Consider the following 21,551-nt stretch of genomic DNA (forward strand, 5'->3'; position numbering starts at 1 on the left):
CGTTCCGCGAAGGCCGCACGGCTGAGCAACATGACAGTCATGTGACGTTGAATCATGTGGCGCAGTCACTTCCTACCTAGCGATTCTTTTCCAGACGCGCTTATCATGTCGTCCTGCTGAACACCCACCCACCGCTCGAGCATGTTTTTACCGAACCACGCCCGGCGTCGCCTACCCCACGGGGGCTTGCTTTGCTTGGTGGCGAGTGTGGGATGTTTCCTGGTCTTCTCCGGAGCGACGACGACTGCCGCGGCGGATGGGAAGGAGAAGGAGGCAAGCCTTTGGTACCAGGACCTCTGCAGGTAAACACACCTCGAGACCAAACAAACAACACAACGGAGGCTTTCATTTTAGCCCGTGAAAAATAAAATCAATTTGAAATCGCCTAATCACACACACCAGCGTGTCAGTTGGCTCACGTGATCGCGCTCGATGGTTGTGGGTTAGCTAAAAGAGCGTGCTAGCAGCTAACCGGTCAACAACATGCACTGTACTGTACAATTTCTCCTCCCACTAGCATCGAGTAGCTGCCAACGTGTTGCAAAGTGAGCAAATATTGACACGGCAGCAAACTAACGTTCCGTCGTATCGTTAAACGAAGACTTTTTGATGACGTTTAACTTTGGAGACAAGTATATAATTGCATTCTACTTCCCCCAATTTAATTAACGTTCCACAAATCTCTGTGGCATGCTATGATAAATAGAAAAGCATTGACTCTCAAGATTGATATGTGGCAGAAGGAAGGAACACGTCTTAATTCCATGACTGTCTGCCAATAACTGTGGCTAGATAACAGTCACAAATATATGTTGACATTACAAAGGGACAAACACATCACCCCACCCCTAACTGTAGGCCTGTTGGGTGAAAGGGCTGGTACTGAGGTCCGATTTTTCTGCCTTTGTCTCATAGCTACAAATGGGAGGCGATTGACCTGGACAACAAAATAAGCTACACGCTCAAGCTGTGCGACTCATCCCCGTCCACCCCCTGTGGTGATGGCACCGCTGTCTGCGCCCGCGACCTGACCAGCGATATTTACCAATCTGTCGGTGAGTGACTTGTGTACTTCTGTCCCGTCCTGTGTGTTTCTCCTAAGTCTGCCTCATTGAACAAAGTTACTGTGTTGATTGCTTTATGCAAGCTGTTCCATGACCGCCATGACCGGTTACAAGATGTTTTACAGCTATTTTAGTTGAGCAACAATAACCAACGTTAAAGAATAACCTGTGTGGCCGTGTCAGCCAAAAGCAAGCACAGTTATCTTGCTCTTGAAGGGAATATACGTCTATCTAACAGTGAAGTTTAATTTGTTGACATTTCAATCGTCCCGATGCCTTGAAATAGTTCATTAATAATTTCAGTGTAACATAAATGAAGACGAAGTTGTCACTGAGGATCGGCTTTCTTTCGGTAGCTGCCAAGTCACAAGTGAGTGGTGGTGTTACCGTAGCAGAACCTTTCCCACTGCTGTTTATTTATATCGACGTCAAACATTGCAACTGTGACAAATGATTTTCTCAAAGGGCAGAGGCTCAGCTGGGGTGAATATTTATTTTTCAAAGCATGCAGTGTTTTTCTAGACCCACGCAGAATCACACGCATCTTTTTTTTCCCTCGTCGTGCAGGTGAGCTGACCCTGCGGAATCTGTCCGGAACCATCCTTGATTACAACAGTAAGGTTAAATGTGCAGGAAATGACAACTTCATCCAAACCACCATCGGCTTCCAGTGTGGCAAAACCATGGTGAGCTCAGACAAGCATCGGCTGACACAGAATTCGATATGCTCAGACAGGAGCTGCGTAGTGGCGGTGCCCACAGGATCTCCAATTTTAATGACCTTTCAAATAGACAAACATTCCCACTGACACTCCAACGTCTTGACACAAAACGAATATTATAATATAACGTTTACAGAGAGGCTACATCTGGCTTAAATTGTTCTGAAGCCTGGCTGCAATGAGAGTCAACAATTGCAACAGCGGCAACCACACTTTTGACGCTCGCTTTTGTGAGAGTCTGCGGCTCAACGGAGTCCCTCACTTCCTGTCACCTCCTGCCAAACAAACCTACGTCACCCTCTCTTGTCACGCTTGCAGAAGTAGATGGTCTGTCACGGTGCTTTGCAACAGCATAAGACTGACAAATGCGATTAAAAACACTAACAAGAAGCAGCTGACTAGGAAGGAAAAATATAGAAAGAAAGTCTTGTACTGCTGAGAAAAATGTGATTTTTTTTTTTTTTTTTTTTTTTTTTTTTAATAATAGGTTTTACATTAGGCTGGGTTCATTTTTGGTCAGTCACCACATGTTTGCATATTAGCCAATTTGCACTTGTGTTAATTGTTGTGGCCCACAGGGTACTCCGGAATTTGTGGCCATTTCTCAGTGTATGCATTACTTTGAGTGGAGGACCTACGTGGCCTGCAGCAGCGACAAATTCAAACCACACAAAGAGGTGCAAACACTTTTGATGAACCAAAAGATCTATAAATGATCAAATGTTGTCGGTAACCGAAATGTGCACGAGTGCGCAGGTGCCGTGCTTTGCCTTCGACTCCGACAGCAAGAAGCACGACCTCAACCCGCTCATCAAAGTGAGCGGCGGCGGCTACCTGGTCGACGACGGCGACGACAGCGTCGACTTCTACGTCAACATCTGCCGCAGCCTCAGTTAGTAGCCCGCAATGTTGGAATAGAGTTTCGTTCAGAACTAAAGCAGTGCGAACAACTTTCTGGTAACTGGGTCACATCTTTGTCCACCGACTTCATCTCTATTTATTGGTTTAGGTCTCAAAAGCATACATTGCACTGCTGTTATTCCGAACACAACTGTATCTACCTTGAGGTTCTCTCATCTGAAGTGACATGTTCCTTCGCTTTGTCAGGTGGCGGAGAAACACATTGTCCGGAAGGTTCTGCCGCCTGCCTGGTTACCAAGAACGTGGCCTACAACATGGGCTCCCCCGCCAAGCCCTTAGAGCTCCTCTCAAACGACAGGTAGCCTCGAGGTCCACGTGAGATTGCAAAATCTTATTTAAAGCAAAAAAAAACTACTGAAAAAAAAAAAATCTCCAACACTCTTAAGACTGAGCCTGCAGTACAACCTGAGTGCTACCACGACTCCTCCGGTCTTCTGTAACGGACACTCTCCCGCCGTAACCATCACCTTCATCTGTCCATCAAGCCGACGTTCGGTAGGTCACACTTGTGTTCCCATTGGGCGTGAGCTGCGAATGACTCTGGTTCCGAATGCCCTTCTGCTCACAGGGCAGCACCCCTAAAATGACAGCGGAGGCCAACTGCCGCTACGAGGTGGAATGGGAGACCGAGTACGCCTGCCACAGGGATTATTTGGAAAGTGACACGTGCAAACTCAGCAGCCAGCAGCATGACATCTCGGTCGACTTGACCCCGCTCACCTTGACCTGTAAGTTAGCTACTCAAAATAATTAATCATATCGATTAAATGCCCTGCAAAGAAGACTTAACCCGTGTTTGCGTCTAGCTGCGGACCATCCCTACTATGCCCATTCCTCAAACAGCGATGGGACTGAAAGCTATATTTATTACCTGAACGTGTGCGGGAAAGTGCCATCGGACGAATGCAGCAGCCTGGGGGAATATGTTTCCTCCTGCCAAGTGAAGAAGACAGGCGATGGCAAAAAAGTGGCCGGCAGATACCAGAACCAGACACTGCGGTAATTTCTTTCATTAGCGCAGAAATTGCAATCTGTTAAAGAAAAATTTAAATTAATGAATATGCCTGCCACATCTTTCAGTTACTCAGATGGCGATCTGACACTTATCTACCCTGACGGTGCCAAGTGCTCCACCGGCTTCCAGAGGATGACCATCATCAACTTTGAGTGCAACAAGAACGCAAGTAAGAGGCGTCAGCCCGACGTCAGCCGCAGCAAGGTGGCCAAGTCTGATTTAGTGTTTGCTCTTTTTTGCTTAGCCAATGGTGGTGTGGGGACCCCAGTGTTTGTCGGAGAGACAGACTGCACGTACTACTTCAACTGGCAGACCGCGTACGCCTGCGTCAAGGAGAAAGAGGATCTTCTGTGTCGGGTTGATGATGGCAGCAAGCATTATGATCTTTCGCCCCTCACTCGCTTGCCTGGTGAGTGTGGAAGATCCAATTCATGTTCCCCCCCTTGTAGAACATATCAGTGTCTATTTAACTTTTGTTTCAGGGTCAGAGTCGAACGGGAACTGGGAGGTGGTGGATCCAGAATCCTCCGAGTCAGACTTAAAGCGCTTCTACCTCAACGTTTGCCACAAAGTGGTCCAGGCGGGAGGAGCTACCGGCTGCCCGGAGAGTGCCGCCATTTGTGCAGAGGGTAAGAAGAGATAAGGCGAGGTCACTTTGAATTGCCACATGTCCAGTGGCATTCATTTTAAGGTTGCGACTTTGCGTTTCAGACAAAGAGCAGAATTTGATCAGCCTGGGAAGCTTCCTCTCGCCCCCCCGCAAGACTGAGAAGGGAAACGACATCCGACTGGTGTACACCGATGGAGACTTTTGCAGCAAAACCACGAGGATTCAAACCATCCTGACGCTCAAGTGCAAACCAGGTGATCATTTTATGCAATTTTAATCTAATCTGTAAAGCAAAATGGTGTCGGAATTATTGTTAGCAAGTTTTGGATCCCTCGCAGGAGATCTGGAGACCGCGCCCGTCCTCCGCAGCGTCTCATCAGATCGCTGCATGTACGAGCTGGAGTGGTACACTGCGGCCGCGTGCGTCCTCTCCAAGACCCAAGGGGACAACTGCAAGGTGGAGGACCTGCAGGCCGGTATGTCGCTTGCGATACCGTCAAGAACTCTGTTTTGGTCTGAGGAACGTAAGCGAGCGGTTCTACTCCCCAGGCTTCTCCTTCGACTTGTCGCCGCTCACCAAGGCTAATGGCGGCTATTACAACTTGACCAACGACAACTACGACTACTACATCAACGTGTGCGGCCCGGTCACAGTCGCCACCTGTCCCGAAAAGGCCGGCGCGTGCCAGGTAGAAAAAAGGTACAGCAAACCACTGTTTGTCAACATTTACAAATGATCAAGTTATGTTTTCGTTTTCCTCGGCTCTCTATGTGACTATGGATGTTTTTTTTCCTGTCATTGTAGTAGTTGGAGTCTGGGCCAGGCCAACTCGCGGCTGTCCTACTACGACGGCCTGATCCAGTTGTCCTACAGTAACGGCTCGCAGTATAACAACCAGCAACACACGCTCCGATCAACTCTCATCTCCTTTCTATGTGACCCTGAAGCCGGTGCCGGAAAACCAGAATTCCAGGTGGACCTCCTGGTGCTTTTTGGTTCTGTACAAATGTTTTGACTTTTAGCTCCTCTAATGCTCTTCACTGGGCACAGGTGGAAGACAAGTACACGTATAACTTTCACTGGTACACATCGTACGCGTGTCCCGAAAGACCTCACGAGTGTCTGGTGACTGACCCCAAAACTTTGGACCAGTATGACCTGTCCAGGTAGGACACTCAGTAAATATTTTATTTTGCTCACTGTATGGCGTTGATGCATACCCTAGTCCAGTGCTTCTCAATAGTTCTCTGTGATGCCACCCCTAGGGAGAAGAAAACATTTCGTGCCCCCCCCCATGTTATTAACATTAAAGAAAACAAAATATAAATAAAAAAGAAAGATCAACTTACAATAAAGAATAACTATTAATAACATTGTTTTTTAGTCTGTAACAGAACAGATTAAATTGATTGATTGATTGATTGATTGAAACCTTTATTGTTCCCTCTGGGGAAAATCTGTTGTCAAAACAGCTCATGACGTTTAAAAAGAGGAAGACAAACAGAAAAAGAGTTCACAATGCAATAAATACAAACACATTGCTGGTCCAATAAATATGCACTGCAAGCTGGTAGTTTCCTAAAGTGCATCATGTGCAGATAAAACGTCCCAAGTCTCTTGCGCCAGGTCTCTCCATGTCTGCGGGCCTGGTTGTAGAGTCGGAGTGCAGCTGGAATAAACGACTGTCCAAATCTCTCTGTGCTCTGACGGGGGAGGATAAATCTGTCGCTTAATTTGCTCCTCATCCCTGTCAGCTCGATGTGCAGTGGATGGCAGGGATTGGCCAACATGGCCGCCAGTTTTTTCCTCATCCTCTGTTCAACCACCACCTCCAGGCTGTCCAACGCGGTCCCCACCACAGATCTGGCCTTCTTCACCAGCTTGTTCAGCCTGGTAGCGTCCCTGGCACGTGCATCACTTTGCCTGAAATTAAAAATAAATTATAATTATTTAAACTATAAACATTCTTGACCAACTGCCATTTTATGCTGGACAAAATACAATAAAATAATAATAAACATACATAATATTAAATTAAATATCAGCAATAAATAATATTCAATTCAAAGTAATCCGCAACATTAACTCAGGAGCACAATATATAAAACATTTTCCATCCATCCATCCATCCATCTTCTTCCGCCTCTCCGGGGTCGGGTCGCGGGGGCAGCAGCTTTAGGAGGGTCTCCCAGACTTCCCTCTCCCCAGCCACTTCATCCAGCTCATCCCGGGGGATCCCAAGGCGTTCCCAGGCCAACTGAGAGACATAGTCTCTCCAGCGCGTCCTGGGTCGTCCCCGGGGTCCCCTACCGGTGGGACATGCCCGTAACACCTCCCCAGGGAGGCGTCCAGGAGGCATCCTGATAAGATGCCCGAGCCACCTCATCTGGCTCCTCTCAACGTGGAGGAGTAGCGACTCTACTCCGAGTCTCTCCCAGATGACCGAGCTTCTTACCCTATCTCTAAGGGAGAGCCCGGACATGCTGCGGAGAAAACTCATTTCGGCCGCTTGTATCCGGGATCTCGTTCTTTCGGTGAGGGTAGGAGCGTAAATCGACCGGTAAATTGAGAGCTTTGCCTTTTGGCTCAGCTCTCTCTTCACCACAACGGACCGGTACAGGGTCCGCATTACTGCCGACGCTGCACCGATCCGCCTGTCGATCTCGCGCTCCATCCTCCCCTCACTCGTGAACAAGACTCCAAGATACTTGAACTCCTCCACTTGGGGCAGGATCTCATCCCCGATCCGGAGAGGGCATTCCACCCTTTTCCGATCGAGAACCATGGACTCGGATTTGGAGGTGCTGACCCTCATCCCGACCGCTTCACACTCGGCTGCGAAACGTTCCAGCGAGAGCTGGAGATCACGGCCTGAAGAAGCCAACAGCACCACGTCATCTGCAAAAAGCAGAGACGCGATGCTGAGGTCCCCAAACCGGACCCCCTCAACGCCTCGGCTGCGCCTAGAAATTCTGTCCATAAAAAGTATGAACAGAATCGGTGACCAAGGGCAGCCTTGGCGGAGTCCAACCCTCACTGGGAACGAATCCAACTTACTGCCGAAAATGCGGACCAGACTCTGGCATCGGTGATGCAGGGACCGAAACGCCCTTATCAGTTGGCTCGGCACCCCGTACTCCCGAAGCACCCTCCACAGAACCTCCCGAGGGACACGGTCGAACGCCTTCTCCAAGTCCACAAAACACATGTGGACTGGTTGGGCGAACTCCCATGCACCCTCGAGGATCCTGCCGAGGGTGTAGAGCTGGTCCACTGTTCCACGGCCAGGACGAAAGCCACACTGCTCCTCCTGAATCCGAGGTTCGACCTCCCGACGGACCCTCTTCTCCAGCACCCCTGAATAGACCTTACTGGGGAGGCTGAGGAGTGTGATTCCCCTGTAATTGGAACACACCCTCCGGTCCCCCTTCTTAAAGAGGGGAACCACCACCCCAGTCTGCCAATCCAGAGGCACTGTCCCCGATGTCCAAGCAATGTTGTAGAGGCGTGTCAAACATTTTGACCTACAAAACAAAAATGAATAAAACAATTTGTGCTCAAAATGAGACAGCATGACGGAGACCATATCCACGGCTACAGGTAGTATCAGCTCTTCTGCAATGGTGTTTTTTTTTCTTGCACTGAGCAATTTGGTACGCTGCTTTCTTTACAGGACTGTCTCAGAAAATTAGAAGATTGTGATAAAGTTCTTTATTTTCTGTAATGCAATTAAAAAAAACAAAAATGTCATACATTCTGGATTCATTACAAATCAATTGAAATATTGCAAGCCTTTTATTATTTTAATATTGCTGAATATGACATACAGTTTAAGAAAACTCAAATATCCTATCTCAAAATATTAGAATATTTCCTCAGACCAAGTGAAAAAAAGATTTATAACAGCAAAACAAAATCAAACATTTGAAAATGTCCATTAATGCACTCAGTACTTGGTTGGGAATCCTTTTGCATGAATTACTGCAACCAATGCGGCGTGGTATGGAGGCAATCAGCCTGTGGCATTGCTGAGGTGATGTGGATGCCCAGGATGCTTCAATAGCGGCCTTTAGCTCATTTGCATTGTTGGGTCTGGTGTCTTTCAGCTTCTTCTTCACAATACCCCACAAATTCTCTATGGGGTTCAGGTCAGGGGAATTGGCAGGCCAATCGAGGACAGTAATGCCATGGTCAGTACGCCCTTTACTGGTGGTTTTGGCACTGTGGGCAGGTGCCAGATCATGCTGGAAAATGAAATGTAGTGCTCTAAAATCTGCATTTACTCTGGACTTGATGAAACACAGTGGACCAACACCAGCAGCTGACATGGCTCCCCAAACCATCGCTGACTGTGGGAACTTCACACTGGATTTCAAGCAACTTGGATTTTGCTCCTCTCCAGCCTTTCTCCAGACTCTGGCGACTTGACTTCCAAATGAAATACGTTCAAAACTTGCTTTTGTCTGAAAAGAGGACTTTGGACCACTCTGGAACTGTCCAGTGTTTCTTTTCCATAGCCCAAGTCAGACGCTTCGTCCGTTGTCTTGAGTTGAGAAGTGGCTTGACCATGGGAATAAGGCTATTGTAGCCCATTTCCCGGACACGTCTGAACAGTGGCTTTTGATACCTGGACTCCAGCTTTAGCCCACTGTCTTTGAAGCTCCCCCAAATTCTGGAAGCGACTCTTCTTCACAATGCTATTAAAGGCTGCAGTCATCTCTCTTGGTTGTGCAGCGTTTCCTGCCACATATCCACCTTCCAACAGACTTTATGTGGATGTGCTTTGAAACTGCACTCCGTGAACAGCTTGCTCTTTGAGAAATTTCTTTTTGTGTCTTACCCTCCTGATGGAGGGTGTCAATGATGGTCCTCTGGACAGCAGTCAGATCAGCAGTCTTCCCCATATTTTGATTTAGTTTACTGAACCAAGCTGCGTGTTTTTCAAGGCTCAGGAAACCCTTGCAGGTGTTTCAAGTTAATTAAACGATTCAAGTGATTAGTTGAATACCCTATTAGTATACTTTTTCAAGATATTCTAATATTTTGAGATAGGATATTTGAGTTTTCTTAAGCTGTATGCCATAATCAGCAAGATTAAAATAATAAAAGGCTTGCAATATTTCAGTTGATTTGTAATGAATCCAGAATGTATGACATTTTTGGTTTTTTAAGTGCATTACAGAAAATAAAGAACTTTATCACAATATTCTAATTTTCTGAGAGAGTCCTGTATATGCTTACAGTGCTTGCTGATTGACTGAAGTAGCATTCACAAAGTGGGATGATTGTCGGCAATATTCAGCTCGTTTTCGCTGAAAACCCTCAAGCGTCTTATCAGCGTGATTGGGGTGCAATGACTTTATAAGTGTCGCCTTAATTTATTTGGCTTCATAGTGTCCGCTCCCAACATTGTAAGGCACAGTAAACACACCGGTCTTTCCTCGTCTCCCATCGTAGTCGCACTGAAGCCGAGCGCTACGTACTCTTTGTCATATTTCCTTGTCTTAGCTTTCGTGTGACTCTCAATTCTCTTATCTCCGTCTCTCTCCGCCGTTCTTTTCAACCCTGTTCAATATTTTTCCATGGTGCACTTTTTATCGCCTGCTCTGTGCTGTGTGTGCGTATGTTCCGTGTGCTCTACACTGTAGAGCGTCTACTCCTTGCGCACACTCGCCACCCCCACCTACTGCAGTGGATGTCTAATTACCCTTTAATCTAGTACAGCCAAAAGAAAAGCATGTTCCCTGGTGTTCCCCCCCCCTTGGTATCGCACCGCGCGCCCCACTATTTGAGAAGCACTGTCCTAGTCCGACATCTTCGTCCTGTCTGCAGCTTGTCTTACCCCACATCCGGCAGCAACTGGCAGGCCATGGACCTGTCCGACACCGGCAACCTGCGCAAGTACTACATCAACATCTGTCGGCCCATCAACGCCGTCATGGGCTGCGGCCGCCACGCGTCTGTCTGCCAGATGAAGTACACAACCACGCAGGTTCGTAATTCTCGCTACCACTTTTTGCATAAGCTACGTATCAAAAAAGGCAATTGTGTCTTATCCCTCCCACCCATCATTCAGGGCTTCCCACAAGAAGTGGTGTCCGTGAGTAACATGGGCATCTCCAAGCGCGGCCCCGTCATCGAAAGCCGCGACCGGCTGCTGCTGGATTTCACGGACGGCGACCCCTGCGAGTCAGACGGCTTGAAACTGACGTACACCACCCGAATCCACCTGGTGTGCACCAGGGGAATGCTGGTCGGTGGAAACACTTTGGGTGGGCGAGGCCTAGCTCAACCTTCTCCACGTCACTTTCTTATCATTGCTGTTGGCCTTCATCTTCACACAGTCAATGGGTCCGCGATTCCTCATGTACCAGAACTGCACTGCCAACTTCATCTGGGAGACCAGGGCAGCATGTGCCATCACCACGACCAAGAACAACGTAAGTCATTTTATCGAGGTTTTATTTGAATGCGTAAATCGCTCAGCTTCATCTGTGCTCCAAATGTGCTTCCATCTCAGAGCTGTGCCGTGATAGATCCCGACACCGGCTTGGAGTTCAATCTGCAGCCGCTCGCTTCCAAGACTGGATACAAGACCAACGCCAATGGAAAAGACTTCTTAGTAAGATGGATGTTGGGATCAGCAGCAAGGATTAAGATTGCATTCAGAGCACAAAATAAGCAGACTAAGCTTTGTGTGTAAAATAATTCAATCCATTCTCACCATGAGAAGGTCAACATCTGGTTTGTCTTGCCTCGCAGGTGAACATCTGCTCAGACCTGGCACAGTGCGGCGCGGGAATGGCGGGCTGTGAGCTGGAAGATGGGCATCCCATCAGCCCGGTGGGGGTGGAGAAAACCCTGCAGTACTCCACCGATGGCCTCCTCAAACTGACATACAAGGGACCCCGTGACGATTCTACAGGTTTGGAGAATGAACTGACCCCTCCTTTTCTTGAACCTGTTTTTGGTTTGAAACTCTGTTTTCTTTCCAGCAACGCGGGACACCTTCACCATTAACTTTGTGTGTGATCCAAACGCGCACCCTGGTTCATTGAAGCTGCTCCGCGAGGACTTGAACACCCTGCCCAGCCACGTGGTTCACGACGTCCTCTTTGAGTTTTCCACCGCGCTGGCCTGCATCCCGGCGCCGATGGACTGTCGCGTCATTGGTATTGGCAGGACGTTGCAAGATTCGGCCGCCTCCTTAGGTGTAACGCGCGTTTTTGTGGGTTACAGATTCCCGTGGTAACGAGTACGACCTGAGTCATCTGGTTCGAGGCGGAGAGGACAGTCCCTGGGTTGCTATAGACACCGACGCGGTGAAGTCACGCAGCTTTTACATCAATGTCTGCAGACCTCTCCCCTCTCTGAATGACTGTCGTGGTCAGTGAGCCATGCCTCTCACTTAATTCAGCCCCATCAGTACTTGTACGGCGTTAGATGCATTTCTCTATGTCCCCCTCCAGTGGGTCCGTTGGGTGCTTGCGCCGTCATTGATGGAGCCGGTTACAGCCTGGGTCTGGTCCAGGCTAGCCCGCAAGTGGCGGATGACGGCTCCATCAGCATCTTGTACCACAACGGGGACCTGTGCGGCGCCACGTCTCGCTACTCCACACGCATCATCTTACTCTGTGACGACAGCCCTGTGAGTAATCTGTAACATTCTTACTTGGCAGGGCTCTGCGGCTGGATGAGAGATGCTCAGTGTATGTGTGTTTGTATTTCCAGGGCTCCCCCATGTTTGACCGGCAGGACGGTTGCGAATACGTCTTCATCTGGCGTACATCCGAAGCTTGTCCCATCAGGAAGTCCCAAGGTAGAGTCGCCACACTGAGGGATGCACCTGACTGCTAGCCACACTGAGGGATGCACCTGACTGCTAGAAGTGGTTTTACATGGCTGTTTGCCCGCCGGTCCCCTCAGGTAACGAGTGCCGCGTCAGCGACCCGAGAAGCGGATTCGAGTTCGACCTGAGATCCCTGAAAGGCAAAGATTACCCGGTGAGGAGTGACAAGTACATCTACCACTTGTCCGTATGCGGCGGGCTGCAGAGGGGCGTCTGCACCAATAAAGAAACAGGCAGCGACGCCGTCTCCTCGTGCCAGGTGGACGGAAACAAACACAGGATAGCAGGTGGTAAACTGCAAAAAAAACATCCCCAGTTTGTGCTCTGCCTTGGATTCTTTGTTGGTATGTGCTTGTGTGCATTACAGGAATGGCGAACCAGCTTCTGAGCTTCGTGGGGGATCAGCTGATCTTGAACTACACCAGCGGAGAGACGTGTCACAAAATCTACCAGCGATCCACAGAGATCTACTTCTCCTGCCACCCCGACATGCACCCTGTAAGCTTAACACTTAGATTGCCACTTTTCTATGCACTTTTTACATTTTATGAACTAACCTTGACAGAGGGCAAAAATCTCCCAAGTTGTTGACTGCACTTCTCTCTTGTCCCACAAGGGTGTGCCAGAATTCATCAAGGAGACTCCTGAGTGCACCTATTTGTTCAATTGGCGCACGTCACTGGCATGCCTTCCTGTTAAAACAACCGGCTGCTCATACCAGTAAGCATGTTGTGTGTTGTGACTCATCTGAGAGTATCCCCAAAGTGAGAGTGAATTTTATGCATTGGGTAATTACATTTGCTGTTCTTGTGACTAGTGATGGTGCGGGCCACTCATATGACCTCTCACCTCTGGCCATGGAGGCTCAAAACTGGGAGGCGGCGGCTTCGACGGACGACACCAGCAAGCGATTTTACATCAACATCTGCAGGTCGCTGGTGCCACAGGGAGGTGCGTCTGTTGACAGCAATGGCGTCCTGCTTGTCTATCACAGTATTTCCCAACTTTTAAATTAAAAGACGCTCTTATGGTTTTCCGGCAGGTTCTTGGAAGTGTCCCTCCGGCAGTGCAGCCTGCATGAAGGCCGGTGAGGAATACGTGAGTTTGGGTCAAGTGACGAGCGGCCTCACGTGGGATACCAACGTGCTGAAGTTGCAGTACAGTGGCGGCCAGGCCTGTCCCGACAGTGTCCGCAACAGGACCACCATCATACGCTTCAAGTGTGATAAAGACCAAGTCGTAAGTTACCGATGTCACGGTCATCTTTTATTTATTTATTTATTTATTTTTTTTAACCCACGTCGCACAGTTTTTAAACATTTTTGTCCCCTCTCAGGACTCTCGTCCAAACCTCATTTCCGCCATCGAGGACTGTTTGTACACTTTCATGTGGTTCACGGCTGCTGCGTGCCCACTAAACAGCAGCCAGCATGACGGCTGCAGAGTCGCCAACCCAGCTACAGGTCTAATATTTTTAATTTATTTTTACAGTACACCCACGTGTTGCCATGCATTGTAAAAAATACTTAATTTGACCCACCCCCGATATTGATTGATTTATTTATTTTTTATTCAACCTTTCCCTCCTGCAGGTCATTTGTTCGACCTGAACAGCCTCAGACGGGACGGTGGTTACACAGTGTACGACCACAACTTGCCCAGCAGGATGTTCCGTGTCAACATCTGCGCAGACATGACCAACGCCGGCTGTAGCCCAGGAACCGGTATGTCACGAATTTCTTGACTTAAAATTCTGTCCTGGGGAGGTTGCATTCAAGTGTTGCGTTGTCCCAGCGGTGTGCATTAAAGACGTCAACACTGGGCTGAGCGGCGGCCAGACCAGCGGGAAGCTCTCGTACAAGGATCGTGTGGTGGAGCTGATGTACCAGGGAGGAAGTCCATGCGCCGCCGACCCCGCCCTCAAGCACAGCACCATCATCCACTTTATCTGCCGGTATGGTGTCCGGCCCCTTCAATGCCATCTGATCGGAGCTGGAGCGCCAACATTAAAGTTATCTTGTGCGTTTCATAGACCGGCCAGTATGATCTCAACCCTTTCGGAACCCGTCCTCATTGACTCCAGTGCAGAGACATGCACGCACTTGTTTGCCTTCCATACTCACCTGGTGTGCGAGCAGCCTGTGAGTATGTTAGTGTGTGTACGGTAGATAGTTAAGTTGAACAATTTGTGGAATTTATAGTTTATAGTCCCCAGATAAGATGACAGCCAAAACAAGTGTCTTTGTCTTTCTTCCAGGTCACATGTTCCGTCCAGAACGGCTCCACCACGATTGATCTGACTCCTCTGATTCACTTCACCGGATACTACACCGCCACAGGTTGGCTTGCGCGCGGACATGACTTTATCAAACAGCATCACTTCATCCACATTGATGTCCCTTTTTTCTTTGTGGTGTTCAGATGACGCGGTGGACGAAAGCGATGACTCTCCGGACTTTTACATCAACGTTTGTCAACCTCTGAACCCCATCCCCAGGGTCACTTGCCCACCTGGCGCCTCAGTCTGCATGGACCCAGACAATGGACCTCCAATTGTGAGTTACAAGAAGTTAATGTCCAAATCCAGAGGTTGACATTTATTTCCCTTTGCCTCTATGCAAGGACATTGGGCGCACGACAAACGGGCCTCAGTTAAGCGCCATGGGCGACGTTTCCATCACTTACTCCAGCTCCACCCAGTGTGCGTCAGATGTGGCGCAAAACTACACCTCCACCATCATCTTCACCTGCCAGAGAGGCGTAGACTTGGTCAGTCCGCCATTTACTTCATTTGCTATTTTTTTTTCCTCCAAACTTTTGTCCTACTTTGAAAAATAAACTGGTCTACGTCTCTTCAGGGTTCCCCGCGCATGCTGAGGCTGCAGGGCTGCGTGTACGTTTTTGAGTGGGCAACCCCTGTCGTGTGTTCGGACGCCACCCACACCAGCGGATGCAAACTGATCGACACTCAGCTGCAGTACACCTTTGACTTGTCGACGTTGACAGGACAAGTGCTGGTGAATTAGAAGATGCTTAGGCACCGTGTATTTTTTTTTTTTGTGCAGAATTTAAAACATCTTCCTAATACGTGAAATGTCTTCGTTTGTGCGATAGGTCCCGCTTGGCTCCTCTGACAATTACCTTATCAACGTGTGCAGCTCGGTGGCCGAGCCTGCTTGCAAGGGCGCTACCGTTTGCCGGGTTTCGGGCCCAAGCAAATCGGCGGCGTCATTCGGCATCAACAAGGCCATGACCATGGATTTCAAACACGAGGAGCAGGCTGTGCTCATGCAGTATGGTGGCGGGGATCCATGCCCGCCCAGTAAGCCCTTACCCTCACATCTTTATCTGATCATAACAAACGCCTACATGCAAATGATGTGTGTTGTAGGAACGCATGAAGGCGAGGCCTGCGTGTTCCCCTTCACGTTCATGAAGCGCTCGTATACAGGATGCACCACAGATGGCAGGACCGATGGCAGGAAGTGGTGCGCCACGACCGCTGATTATGACAAGGACAAAAACTGGGGCTTCTGCGAACCAGGTGAGGCAGCAAATTTCTCTCAGCATCCTGGAATCGGGTACCCATGTCTGTCACAAACAAGATTTTTTGTCATCTCGAGTGTAAGAATCCAGGAAAACAGCTTTAATTATTTTAGCGCTTTAATTATTCTTTTTTTTTTTTTATTAGCGTCTGCCAAGCGCCAGTCGTCCATCCTGTTTACTTGCGACCCGTCCGCGGGCCACGGCTCCCCGCAACTGCTGTCGGAAACGGCGGGATGCTCGGCTACCTTCCAGTGGCCAACGAGTGCCGTGTGCGCCTCACGGAAGATGGAGTGCAAGCTGGTCAGTCAGCATAAAACTTTTGATCTGCGAGCCCTCTCTTCCCTCACCAAGCCCTGGAAGTTCAACCACAACGGCGACACGTGAGTCAAAATTGCGAATGAAATGTTTTCTCATTGATGCGCATGTGACGTTCCCCATTTTCATATCTGCAGATATTTATTCAACCTGTGTCAGGGGATTCATAAAGGACCTCCGGGTTGTAACGAGGACGCCACTGTGTGCCGGCACTCGACGGACGGCAGCACGCAGACGCTGGGTCGCGTCTACACTCAGAAAATGAGCTACAAGGGTGAGAAATTACGGCTGATTAGAATTTGCGCATTTTCTTAGTTAGGCGTGGAGAAAAGCAGTCATCTCTTTCCCCTCCCATAGGTGGCAAGATTTCCGTCAACTATTCGGCCAGTGATTCTTCCTGCGGTAACGGCGTGGCGGCAAAGACGGAGATCCGGCTGAGCTGCGGCAGCACTGTCGGTCACCCGACCATCATCAAGTATGAACGCAGCTTGACGCGAGACAAAATGACCATAAAGGCACTGTGACTTGGGACAGTGGCATTCATTTACTTTTCCAGTTGAGCAGCCAGTTAATAACAGAAGAGTGTTCGTCATTCAGGTTAAACTTTAGCTTCTTAAGACGCCATTATAAAAGTCAATAGTATAACTCATCTAAAAAGTATTTTTTAATTCCACCAAATTATCCAAAACGTAGCTATATTTTTGGGTGCAGTTTCTATCAAAACTTACAATAGTTTGTGTGAAATCTCTCAGCATCGACAAGACGTCCTGCCTCTTTGTGATTGGCTGGGAGACCCGCTTGGCGTGTGCCGTCAAGCAACATGAGGTGGAGATGGTCAATGGCACCATTCAGAACCCAAACACGGGCACCCGCCTCAGTCTTGGAGCGCTTTACTTCAGGTAGCGAAATTAAAGTTGCTCCTTCTTTTACCCTGCATGTCACTCACTCTTAGACATGTGTTTGTGTGTCTTCAGTCCCCATCAAGCCTCCGGAGACATCCGGGATAACGGGGACCACTACATTTACCACATCCAGTTGTCCGGGCTCACCAACAGTTCCCTGCCAACGTGCGTGGGTGCCAACATCTGCCAGGTCAAACTCAACGAACCCTACTGGCGGCGGATTGGCTCCTCCAGCACGGCCAAATATTGTATCAAAGGTATTTGACATGTTCACTCAAAATTGATTGAATGTATTTTTTTGTGGCATTGTTTGTTTTAAAAGTCAAGTATGGCCCCTTGAGCACAAAAGGTTGGGCCACATCTGCTATACACTGCTGCGTTGAATATTTAGACATTTAACAGTTTGGCTCGTTGAAGGTTAATAAATCAACCTTTCATGCATCAACTTCGTCATAAGGCCTGAAACAGAGTCTGGCGCAGGGAATTATTGACTTTTATGATGTAATTTGTGAGGATACTGAAGGAACCCACTGATACAACATGCGCTTATATTCAAAAAGCCAAAATTATCCTTGAATGTGAGGGGCAATACTTTCATTGACCATTCAGAGGTCTGAAGAGTGTTAAACTTGATTCACCCTACAGGTGGCAACCTGGATGTAACGGTGACCTCGGAGTCGGCGTGCGGGCGGGAAAGAACCAAAAAGGCGTCGTCCACCATCATGTTCCAGTGCAACCCGACGGCCGGCGTGGGCATCCCCAAATTCATGCTGGAGACGGACGAGTGCCAGTACATGTTTGTGTGGCACACGGACGCCGTGTGTGGTCTCACGTGAGTGTAAAATCAAATTTGGTATTTGAATTGAACTTGCGTTTTAGACCACCCATGACGTTTGTCAATGTGTTCTGCAGGACTGTGGACACGCGGACGCAAGACGATGACAGCGACGCCCTTCCGGCTCTTTCCAAGCGGAGTCAGGTGGCGGCTGTTCTGCTGAGCCTCCTGATGGCGGGCTTGAGCGTTTGTCTACTTGCACTGTTGCTGCGTAAGCGAGAGAGAAGGTACGAAGACAAACTTTCTTGTCTGTGAAGTCATTATCATCTGAATTTAGTGTGGTGTGGTTGTTATGTAAATTAGCTGAATTGTGGTCTCTCAATTGGTCAAAACGTTTTGCTAATGTCCCTTTTAATTTATTTTTTTCTTTTGTCGACTTGCAGAGACATGGTCATTCAGAAGGTAGCTGGATGCTGCAGGAGAGGCAACCAAGTCTCCTATAAATATTCAAAGGTCATTGTTGTTTGTTTTGATTGTTAATTACCGTATTTGCCGGTGTATTGGTCGACCTTTTTCGATCCAAAACCGACCGAAAAAAATCGACCTCGACTTATACACCGAGTCATAAAATTTAACTTCGTATTCATCGCTTCAAATGTGATGGTAACCAAGGCCGTTTCTCATGCATCTCATTGTGCGTTGCACTTAGAAAATTTGAACCGGGCGGCGTGCGCGAGTGCGCGGCCCGCTGGAAGTCGAATGAGGCGCCGCGGCCACCTCCGCGGTGCTTATAAACAGCCGATCCGCTCGGCGGGGGCTATTTTCGGCCACTTGGCTCGTGCGCACGGCCTCCCGGACATGCCGGGAGGGTGCGCGAGCTCGCCGGCCGCTGGAAGTCGAATGAGGCGCCGCGAGCACCTCCGCGGTGCTTATAAACAGCCGATCCGCTCGGCGGGGGCTATTTTCGGCCACTTGGCTCGTGCGCACGGCCTCCCGGATGTGCCGGGCGGGTGCGCGAGCTCGCCGGCCGCTGGAAGTCGAATGAGGCGCCGCGAGCACCTCCGCGGTGCTTATAAACAGCCGATCCGCTCGGCGGGGGCTATTTTCGGCCACTTGGCTCGTGCGCACGGCCTCCCGGATGTGCCGGGCGGGTGCGCGAGCTCGCCGGCCGCTGGAAGTCGAATGAGGCGCCGCGAGCACCTCCGCGGTGCTTATAAACAGCCGATCCGCTCGGCGGGGGCTATTTTCGGCCACTTGGCTCGTGCGCACGGCCTCCCGGATGTGCCGGGCGGGTGCGCGAGCTCGCCGGCCGCTGGAAGTCCAATGAGGCGCCGCGATCTCCTCCGCGGTGCTTATAAAGTGCCGATCCGCTCGGCTTGGAGCTATTTCCGGCCTCCCGTTGGTGCCGGGCGGCGTGCGCGAGCTCGCCGGCCGCGATCTCCTCCGCGGTGCTTATAAACAGCCGCATGCGCACGGCCTCCCGGAATTTGAACACATTTCGTCAATAAATTTCGCATATTGAATTTTGAAGTTTAATATAATGCAACAATTGAGCTCGACTTATACAAAGGATATATCATAAAATCGTAAATTTCTGTCAAATTTTAGGAGGTCGACTTATACACCGAGTCGACCTGTACACCGGCAAATACGGTAATGTTTTTGGAAAACAAGAAAAAAAAGATTCCAACATATTGTGACTTATTATTTTTTTATTTTGGTTGACTTGTTCATCCATCTTATTGCCTGCATGGCTTTTCAGGTGAACATGGATGAAGATGCGGGCGAAGACGAGATGGAGTGGCTGATGGAGGAACTGGAGACTCCCACCACGACATCCTTGTCTTCGTCGTTCTCCTCCTCGCAGCTGGGTCGCGGTAACCACAGCAACGGGCACATCAAGACCAAGCCAGTCAACACGGACGGCTTGCGCTCCTTCTCGTTGGATGAGCAGGAGGACGACAGCGAAGACGAGGTCCTTAGTGTCCCTGGAGTGCGGGTGGTCAAGTCGTCGTCCGCCCATCGCAGTGTCTTCCTGCAGGTGAGCGGCATCACATAACATCTTGCCTTCACTCAAACCTTGCACAATAAAAAAAAATCTTTCCTTGTGCTTTGGCAAGAGGCATGCTAGCAACATTTCTTGCTGATGCTCGCATTTTTTTTTTTTACAAAACCAAGACACCTCGCCTTCGTTTGCTCTTTATCGGGATGTCAACATGCCTTGGCTCTCACTTTGGCAAGACGGCAACATATCTCGACTCCTTTCATATGCACGTCGGCCAGAGAGCAAGCAAACAGATGAGGCAACACGTCTTGCCTTCGCTTGTAGAAAAAAACAAAGCAGGACTTCCTCACCTTTGCTTGCACTTTTGTCAAGATAAACCCTCACGCGATTGTTCTTGTTTTTTGCGGCACTGGATCAGGAGGAGAGTGACGAGGACCTGGTGGGCCTCCTGGACGAGCCCGAGCGAAAGCGGAAGAGCGACAAGGCTCGCTCAGCGGTCGGCCGCCGCAATCACAACGCGGCACCGAAAGCCAAGCGGGAGGATGACGACAGCGATGAGGACCTCCTGCGGGTGTAACTCGCCCTCCGGAACTGCTCGCTCTCTCTCTCACTCAAGCTCTCTCTCAGTGAATGTCGCCATAGCTACGCATCTCAGCATTACTGACACTTCCTCCAGCCCCCTTTGCCGCCATTTTGTTATTTATTGATCGCTCCTTTATTTAAAGTGTTTCTCACCGTTGCTCTGGAAGCAATCAAGGCGAGTTGGTCCCTCGTGTCACCGGGTGCCACGTTTTGTCCAAAATGTTCTTTGTGATTGTCGCCGTGCCATTTCTGTAGCACTTTATCTTAAAGCGAGTGTTTCTTTGCAGATTGTTTAAGACGAAGGTCCACGTGGCTGCAAAAGCAGCTAAGCTAATCGATCGGCCAGCCATCGAAACGAGGAACGAACTCTGGCCGAGTGGACATAGGCGGTGAAGGTCAGTTCTCGTGCGGTTTTAAAGGGAATAGAAATGCTCGGGTGTTGCATTGTTTGCACTCACGGTAAACAGCCCCCTGAAAAGAGAGCGTAAGGCCTTTTTTTTTTTTTTTTTTTTTTTTTTAAAGATGAATTTTCTCACATTTTCACTGATTGTCCTCACATTTTCATACTCTACGGAGAGGTTCCTTTGTTTGTTTGAGATTTTATCATTATTTAAGTGTGATTCTGTAAACGAAAGTTTTGAAAGTGGCCATGTGAGTGTAATGTCTCGTCCAAGCCATATTTCAATGCCTGTTCTCGTTGCTTGGTTTTGTTTTGTTTATTGCCTAGCCAAGTCGTCGTTTGGTAGGCAATTCAAATATGTATTTGCCACATATTGAAACTGCCAGCATAATAATCAAATTTTTGAGGGTTGACTTGAATCATCCATTGTTAAGATGAAAGCCGCTTTCAGACGGCCTTTTCTGAAAATTGCTGCAGGAAAAATAAACCTGTCCCTTGAAAATACATAAACAGCCCTTTTGTCAAGCAGTATTTATTCAGGCTGTAACAATTCTGCATTATCGTCAAAGCTGTGAGGAAGTTTGGCTCGGTACGTAAATGTTTGGTACTGGTAAAGCCCCCCCCCCGGATTTGCACGTGCGCTACTTTTTCTGCGATTTTCAAAAGAGGGCAAAAAATCTTGCACTGGAGAAAAGCACAAGAAATGAGGTGCGATTATCATTGTCATCCTGCTTTTGTTGTCTTACCTTTGTGCTTGTTTTTTGCTCTTTAAAAGAACCTCCATGTACTCATGTCTCTTTATTTGAATAAATACCTGTAGAATGATGTTTTAGTACATTTGTTT

The 21,551-nt window shown here is 48.9% G+C and overlaps 1 protein-coding gene across 1 annotated transcript; it reads left to right on the forward strand.

Moving 5' to 3' along the window:
• The first annotated feature begins 31 nt into the window (after positions 1-31).
• igf2r (insulin-like growth factor 2 receptor) lies at positions 32-21,532 on the forward strand. Its single transcript, XM_088362344.1, has 51 exons — positions 32-302; positions 916-1,055; positions 1,632-1,750; positions 2,365-2,463; positions 2,543-2,678; positions 2,894-3,005; positions 3,094-3,202; positions 3,276-3,435; positions 3,514-3,706; positions 3,788-3,891; positions 3,967-4,131; positions 4,205-4,351; positions 4,434-4,586; positions 4,671-4,808; positions 4,882-5,032; positions 5,138-5,306; positions 5,384-5,499; positions 10,166-10,325; positions 10,410-10,586; positions 10,678-10,773; positions 10,854-10,955; positions 11,096-11,258; positions 11,329-11,505; positions 11,573-11,719; positions 11,803-11,981; positions 12,065-12,152; positions 12,260-12,469; positions 12,550-12,680; positions 12,799-12,902; positions 13,000-13,133; positions 13,225-13,421; positions 13,519-13,645; positions 13,775-13,906; positions 13,977-14,136; positions 14,215-14,323; positions 14,440-14,521; positions 14,604-14,737; positions 14,805-14,951; positions 15,041-15,199; positions 15,297-15,504; positions 15,574-15,726; positions 15,874-16,108; positions 16,181-16,317; positions 16,401-16,518; positions 16,796-16,942; positions 17,018-17,202; positions 17,591-17,777; positions 17,858-18,007; positions 18,164-18,233; positions 19,483-19,761; positions 20,144-21,532. Exons 1-51 carry the CDS (start codon positions 142-144, stop codon positions 20,300-20,302), a joined length of 7,515 nt encoding a protein of 2,504 aa, XP_088218470.1. The 5' UTR covers positions 32-141; the 3' UTR covers positions 20,303-21,532.
• The last annotated feature ends 19 nt before the right edge of the window (positions 21,533-21,551 follow it).

Source organism: Syngnathus floridae, chromosome 19 (genome assembly GCF_059516105.1).
Source record: "Syngnathus floridae isolate MCC-2025c chromosome 19, RoL_Sflo_1.0, whole genome shotgun sequence".
Lineage (NCBI taxonomy): Eukaryota > Metazoa > Chordata > Actinopteri > Syngnathiformes > Syngnathidae > Syngnathus > Syngnathus floridae.